General features: G+C 45.4%; 1 protein-coding gene across 1 annotated transcript in view; it reads left to right on the forward strand.

The window, feature by feature from the left end:
- The first annotated feature begins 391 nt into the window (after positions 1-391).
- Positions 392-8280, forward strand: part of LRFN2 (leucine rich repeat and fibronectin type III domain containing 2) — a 51357-nt gene continuing 43468 nt past the window's right edge. The window contains exon 1 of the mRNA XM_006926584.1: positions 392-1791. Coding sequence (XP_006926646.1) covers positions 392-1791 — 1400 coding nt within the window. The remainder of the gene's footprint in view (positions 1792-8280) is intronic.

The raw sequence follows: 8280 nt of genomic DNA on the forward strand, positions 1-8280 counted from the left end.
TATCCATCCAACAAGTATAGATTGAGCACTTATTGTGTTCCAGGGACTGTGCTAGATGCATGAGATATAGCAATTAACGAAACAGACAAAAGGACTTGCCCTCCAGGAGCTGACATTCTAGTGGGAGAGATAAGAAATATTTCATAAACATAATTTATAAATACATTAAATAGTCTGTTAGAAGATGGATAAGAACTAAGGGGAAAAAAGTAGAACTGTGTTAGAAGGATTAGTAGAAGAGATTATACTTTGCATGAGCAGATGGCATTCTCTGCAGCTCCTCAAGGCAGGGGTTAATGTGAGGCAGGAAGCGCTGGGCACTAGGAAGTCTCCTCCTGACCCTGACCTTGTGTCCCTCCTTTCCAGGCGCCGAGGTCTGAGTGACCAGACCATGGAGACCCTGCTTGGCGGCCTGCTGGCATTTGGCATGGCTTTTGCCGTGGTCGATGCCTGCCCCAAGTACTGTGTCTGCCAGAACCTGTCTGAGTCGCTGGGGACCCTGTGCCCCTCCAAAGGGCTGCTCTTCGTGCCCCCTGACATTGACCGGAGGACGGTGGAGTTGCGTCTGGGCGGCAACTTCATCATCCACATTGGTCGCCAAGACTTCGCCAACATGTCAGGGCTGGTGGACCTGACCCTGTCCAGGAATACCATCAGCTACATCCAGCCCTTCTCCTTCCTGGACCTCGAGAGTCTCCGCTCCCTGCACCTTGACAGCAACCGGCTGCCCAGCCTTGGGGAGGACACTCTGCGTGGCCTGGTCAACCTGCAGCACCTCATTGTGAACAATAACCAGCTGGGCGGTATTGCTGATGAGGCTTTCGAGGACTTCTTACTGACGCTGGAGGACCTGGACCTCTCCTACAACAACCTCCATGGCCTGCCCTGGGGCTCCGTGCGGCGCATGGTCAACCTGCACCAGCTGAGTCTGGACCACAACCTACTGGACCATATTGCCGAGGGCACCTTTGCTGACCTGCAGAAACTGGCTCGCCTAGATCTCACTTCCAACAGGCTGCAGAAGCTGCCCCCAGACCCCATCTTTGCCCGTTCCCAGGCCTCTGCTCTGACTGCCACACCCTTTGCTCCACCTTTGTCCTTTAGTTTTGGGGGGAACCCCTTGCACTGCAACTGTGAGCTCCTCTGGCTGCGCAGGCTTGAGCGGGATGATGACTTAGAGACCTGTGGCTCCCCCGGGGGGCTCAAGGGCCGCTACTTCTGGCATGTGCGCGAGGAGGAGTTTGTGTGTGAGCCACCTCTCATCACCCAGCACACGCACAAGCTGCTGGTTCTGGAAGGCCAGGCGGCCATGCTCAAGTGCAAGGCCATCGGGGACCCCAGCCCCTTCATCCACTGGGTGGCCCCTGATGACCGCCTTGTGGGCAACTCTTCTAGGACTGCCGTGTACGACAACGGCACCCTGGACATCCTCATCACCACATCTCAGGACAGCGGCGCCTTCACCTGCATTGCCGCCAATGCCGCAGGGGAGGCCACAGCTATGGTGGAGGTCTCCATCGTCCAGCTGCCACACCTCAGCAACAGCACCAGCCGCACCGCACCCCCCAAGTCACGCCTCTCGGACATCACTGGCTCCAGCAAGACCAGCCGAGGAGGTGGAGGCAGCGGGGGTGGAGAGCCTCCCAAAAGCCCACCAGAACGGGCTGTGCTTGTGTCTGATGTGACCACCACCTCGGCCCTGGTCAAGTGGTCGGTCAGTAAGTCAGCACCCCGCGTGAAGATGTACCAGCTGCAGTACAACTGCTCTGACGATGAGGTACTGATTTACAGGTGAGCTGGGGCTGCAGCAAAAGCAGGGGGAAGGAGGAGGTGATGGGAGGAGGGCTTTGAACTGTTGCCACTTAAGGACCTCTTCCCCCACAATGCCTGTGGGGATTCTATGCCATTCTTACAGGTAAGAAGAGATAGAAAGAACATTGACTATAAATTGAAGAAGAGAGGACCTTACATGGGCAGCCTGATGAGATGTATATGTAAGAAGACCAGGCCCCCAAGGGGTGTTACAGTGGTAGGTGGTCACAGCTACGAGCCTCCAAACTTTTGATTTTGAGCGAAAGCTGGAGGATATGCAAGAACAATGAGTGGACCTTTTGGCCAAAGGGTCTGACTCCTCTAAGGAGGAGTGATTCTGGACCTTCGCCTAAAGTTGGATGCAGTTGTGATTAAGACTTGGAGGGCAGGAATAATAGAATTCAGATCATGGCCTGGCTACTTGGTAGTCAGATAATTCTCCTGGATTGCCTCAGTATTTCTCACCTGGAAAATAGAGGTAACCAATATGTAACTTAGTCTGGATACTTGATTGCAGATAATTGAACCCAGGTCAAACTGGCTTAAAAAAATAAAGGGAGTGGTAATGTTTTGGCTCGTGAGTTGAAAACTTAGGGACCTGTTTCAGGCTCAGCTAGATCAAAAGCCCCACAAACATCCTGCCTTCTCAGAGTTTCATACCTTCCCTGAGTTCCATTTTCTTCTGAGTTGCCTTCACCCCCAGGCAGCCTCTTGCCTCTGAGCAGAGGGAGAAGAGTGTTCCCTTTCCAGCTTGTCCCACTGAAGTCCTGGATGAGCTTCAATTAGCTAGAGCAGGACACATGAACCCCTGGTATATTAGAGGTAGGGCCATCCTGCCTGCCTGTACTGGCCTCCCTGGATGTCCGTCTCCTCATCTGGAAATGGAAACAGCAATGTTGACCTTGCAAATTTGCTATATCTGGGGGCCATTTCCTAGACTGGTAGGAAGGAAGGTTTAAGACTGAAAAGCTGCAGGAGAATTGCCTAAGTCACTCGGAGGAAGGGAGTGATGGATACTGGCCAGAGGGCCAGGACATCTGACCGCAGGTGAGTTCCTTTTTCTGGTAGCTTCAGTTTGTGTTAAACGTGAGGGACATAGCCTGGAATCTACTGCGCAAGGAATGAATGTTTTCTTTTGAAATCCTACGTGTTTCGTTTTATACCTGTAAAGCAATTATTCTGAGAAGGATCTTGTAGGCTTCACCAGACAGCTAAAGGGCCCATGGGTCAAGAGAGATCAAGAACCTTTGATCCGTCATTGAGGTTTCTTCCATCTCTGACCTCCTGAGTTGATGAATATCCGGATGTGAAGGTGTGGGGGAGAAGAGCACATAAGGAAGGTATTCACTCACCCAGTGAGTCCAAAAGACTGAGGGTGGTGCCTTGTGGAAACTGGGGGAGTCAGGGAAGCACCCTTACTTGGCATATGCTTACCTGGAATTTCCTTTACATGGCTTGTCTGGAGAACAGCTTCACTTCTCAGGAAGTAAAGAAAGCAGCGTTGAAACTTAACTGAAATATATGCATATATACACATGTAGAAGGACGTATAGATATATAATTAAACTTGAAGATACACATATGTATTTTTCTAATTATAAAAGTAATGGTCTTTGTAGCAAATTTGGAAAATAGAGAAAAACGATAAAAATTACTGGTAATCCCATCACTGAGAATTAACCAGAGGCCTTTGGTCTCTTCATTTCAACTCAAAACAATATTTATGATTATTCTAGTATGTACTTTTGTTTCTTAATTCCTTCCACTCAACATTGTGGCTTGCTCAGTTCCCATGGTGTTAAAATATTTTTCATTTGGCTTTACCATAATTTATTTAACAAATCTATTGTTGAATATTTAGGTTGTTCAGCATTTTTCAATATTAAAAGTAAAGCTGCAATGACTATCTTTGTGCATAAATATATTTGTGCAGCTTCAGTACTTTCCTTAGCATATTTCCTAGGGGTTGAATTACAGGTTCAACAAGAAAATAATAATCTTTATACATCACATATGAATATTTATTTAGCCTCTCACCAGTGGAAGGTGACAGTGCCAACTTTAACCACACCTTTGCCAATTATTGAATATATAATTACTTTCATCTTTGCCAATTTTATAGGTAAAAAATGGAACTTATTTTAATCTGCATTTCTTTGATAACTTGTGAGAATGACCTTTCAAAAATAAGTGGATTTCTTCACTTGTGAATTTATTATATATAATCTTGACGTTGATAAAAAGTGTAAAGGTGAAAAGCTACCAGCTCTGAGGCTTGCACAGGCATAGGATGAAGGGAACTGAATTTTATGAGAGGGGAGTAATGTTAGCATCAAGGTGACAGCACGCCAAAGTTGCCAAAATGGCGCTCCTCCCCGGGGGTCTCAGAAACTCCAAGAGAGTCATGGGGGGTGGGTGGGAGTTGGGGCTACACTCCTGAAATCACTCAAGGTGGGAATTCAAAATGCTTTTATTTGGTGATTAAGACCCTGGAGACACTAGGGTTATAACTATAAATAAAATGGGAGCATCAGAAACCTTGGAATTAAAAGTAATGTAGGTAACAATACTGAGTTCCTCTTAGGGCGTCCTGAGGACTAGAAGAGATACAGCATGGAAACCTGTCCAAATAGTGGGGCACAAAGTAAGTGTTTAAGGAATACAAATTATTATTATTATCATTGGTAGTGATAATAGTAACAGTAATGTGAGCGTAAGACTTATCTTGTCTGCCATTCTGGAGAAAGAAATGGAAGAGGAAGGTTAGGTACACAATTCAGTCTTTAAGAAGCCAGATTTACAAAATTTTAGAGGAAAAGGTCAAGGTGAGTATGTAGTCAGATAATAGTAATAGCAATCGCTAGTCAACATTATCACCAGCTTACTGTGTGCCTGACACATAGCTTTCCATGCAGTATCTCATTTAATTCTCTTGGACATTTGGAGAAGTAAAAGGGGCCAAGAGAATTAAATAACTCTCTGAGGTCACACAGCCCAAAAGAGGCAGGACTGACTTGACCTCAGGCCTTCTAGCTTCAGCACCTAAAATAAACTCAGCCACCATGACCATGCTGCCCAATGCCCTAACAGCAATTCTGGCTCAGGGGAAATAGGAGACTCAAAAGAAGAAACTGGATTTTTAGAAAATGAATTGTCTCCGCAAGACAGAAAAGACACCAGCGTATTTGATCTGCTCTGATTTTGACGGGAAAGTATATAAAAGAAGGGAAACAAGGCTATGTCCAAAGATGAATATTAAAGAGAAACACATGCCATACATACAGAGCTTAAGGCAGCTAACAAGGGCTTTTTAATCCATGTTCAGAGCAAGAAGAAAAAAATGACAAAGGTCTGCTAGTTGGGAAGAAGTTTGCAGTGCAACTAGACAAGAGCCGGCAGGCAAAGCCAGGCAATTTCTAATTTGCCTCCACCCACCCCAGCAAGGAGAACAACCACCTCAAAACAATTAGTCTTCACCTAAGATCCTTGATAGATAGGCTCCGCAACTTTAAGCAAGACGACATATAACCAAAACCAATTTTACCATGGGCTAATTGGCAAAAACAGGAGTTACATTCCAAGGCATCTCATCAACATTATGATGAAACAACGTTATTATTGGAGGACCTACTATAAAGGTACGAATCTGCATTGAGACCTTACCTGCACCAGGCACTCTTCTAAGGGCTTCATGCATGCTAACTCATTTAGTTTTCACAAACTCCCAGGAGGCAAGAACTATGCTTATTCTACTTTTCATATAAAAAACTTGCCAGAGGTGCTACACAGAGGATAAGTAACAGAGACAGAATCCAGGCAAAGTGGGAAGGATAATACCAATACTACAAAGAGGGAACCAAAGGCCAGCAGAGATGAGTTCTGGCATGCAGACCCCAGAGGTCACATCCAGGACTAAAGGAACACTAGATGATGCTCCCAAGTCTGTGGAAGTGGTCCTGATACAGCATGAACAGAAAGGGAAGTACCTAAGAGGGGAAAAGGATGGATATTCTACTTTCCAAAGGAGAGACCTTGTAAAGCAAAGGATGATAGGCTGGGCATGGACATTCCAAATTTTAGAAAGGATTTCTCAAAAGATGGCTGTAAGCCTATGGAAAAGAATGCTGATTGCCAGGACCCAACATGGGTTCACAGGGAGCAAATCCTGACCCAAAATTATCTAGCTGTGTTCAAGAGACACTGTTGACCAGTAATTCTCAAACTTTTAATCTGCCTCTTCATCATTCAGGAGGGCAACACTCTTCAGTGGCATCCCTTCTTGCACAGCGATTCTCTACAAGGCTTTGTCCCCATGCATTTCCACCAGGGAAGAGGAGCAGAATTTCTGGGATGACAGGTGCCCTTGGAAAACATCCTGGGAATTTCCATTAGCTGTGACTTATTACCAGACTCAGAATGTATCACAATTGCCTAGGTCATTTAACAAAATCTCACACTGTGTTTAGAACAAAATAGAAAAATGGGAACTAGTGAAGTAGACTTATAACTGGCCAAATAACCAGACTGATTAATAAATCAATGTGAACATGCAAAAACGCCTCTGCTTTGTGCCTCAACATCTGTCTCCATTTCTGTACTGCTCAGTATATTTTCTTATTGACATAAATAACAACTCAGAAAGCTTGTATTTCTTTTGGTTCAAGGACTCAGTTGCATGAGTTTGAGATGAGGAAAATCGGTTTGACTGGAATTTTGTGTGTCATAGGCTCAGAGTTTTAGTTGATCTCAAAAAAAAAAAAAACATGCCTACAAAGTGATGAAACTGCTAAAAGATTCCTGTAGTTTTTGGTTGTGTTAACAGAAGTAAAGTGTTCAGATCATGGGAGATTATGATTCTAATCACTGAATCATTCAAGCTGGTCAGAGCAGAGCTTTAATATGTTTAATACAGGATGGCATGACTCTTAAGAGTCATTTTTACCAACTGCAGTGTATCTAGTAATTAACTGATGAGAGTGGGATTCTGGAAGTTTATGTGTGATGGCAGAAGGTTACTTTGGAGATGACAGGACTTAGAAAAGAAGCTATAGCTCTCTTAACTTATTCAAAGAACTTATAAGTAGAAGAGAGGAAAACACATACATCCAGGCAAGAGAGTAGGCATCAGCCCAATACAAAAAATTAAAAAAAAAAAAAAAAAAAGTTCAATAGCAACAGCTTTACACACCTCTCTCATTGCTCTCCATCTGGCTGTGGAATGATTTGGCTTTGCATCTTTCTCCCTCTCTAGCATGTGCTATTCATATGTACTCTTCTCTGTATCCTCAGCTCCTAGTAAGTCCTGGCCCATAACAGCTATCGAGTCAACATTTGGTGGACTGAACAGAATGGAAATGAACATCAAAGCTTCCCAACGGCAGGATAAGTAAGAGCTTCCACAAAGTCGTGAGCTGCCCATACCAGAAGGGTTTGGGCACAACCCAGCTGACTCCGTGCCAGGGCTACTGAGTGGGCATCCAGACTTTAACATGTGACTAAAATGAGCCCAGCTCTGATAATCTATGACTCTGTTTAATCCCACGAAGACACTATTTAGCAGTTGCTAAATCCACCTGCTTTTATCAGTTTGGGCTATTTTGGCATCTTGCCACCTCAGATTAGTGTTTCAAGCCCAGGGCCTGAGGTCACAGACAGGGACCTTGGCAGTGGCTCAGATTGTCCAACCAGACCTGGACACAAGTCATTGACAGATCACGACTGACTGATGCCACAGTCCCACAGTAGCCCTGGGGAGCTGTGAGCAGTGTCTGAAAATATTGAGTTCTATTCTAAATGCCAGGAAGGGGAAGAAGCAGCATGGGTAATCCAAAATCATGGGAAACTTAGGATTTGATTTTGGCTATGAAATAATGTCTTGCTCTTTTATCAGATAATTAGCTCCCTAATTATCTAATGGTTCTTGCTGACATCCCAAGGCATATGCCTTCTCTGAGCACACACAGCTGAGCACTTCAGGCAGGCCCTGGGACAGGCTGGACACAGACAGTCCACAGGTGGGGCCTGGCCTGTTTCTCATGTGAGTGGGGAGGGCCAACTCTCTTGTTCTTAGCCCTAGAGCCTATCCTTGCAGGAAGTGGCTACCATTAATAGAGACAGTGTCAGAGTGGGGAGGGTTCAATAAGGGGAAGAGGAAGGGTGCTGAGAGGGGCGTCAGAAAGAAGGTAGTACCCCACCAGGAAAAGTAGCAGCCCATTTCAGTTTGGCCTCATCCCTGGTGTGACATGGAAAATTAAGTTCCCTGTATGTCATTATAAGTCCAAGTGACATTCACAAATACTTGTCTCCAAGAGTCATCAAGAACATCTGTCACCGGGCGTGATGTTGGAACGGTCCCCAGGAGGGTTGGGAGAACAGCAAGCATGCTCCTAAAGCACAGTGTGGAGTTAACCAGGATGCAGCATTGCCTTCATGGTGTTCATTATGCATCCATCATCTCCATGTAGGGAA

This window comes from Pteropus alecto, unplaced genomic scaffold (genome assembly GCF_000325575.1).
Source record: "Pteropus alecto unplaced genomic scaffold, ASM32557v1 scaffold7, whole genome shotgun sequence".
Classification (NCBI taxonomy): Eukaryota; Metazoa; Chordata; class Mammalia; order Chiroptera; family Pteropodidae; genus Pteropus; species Pteropus alecto.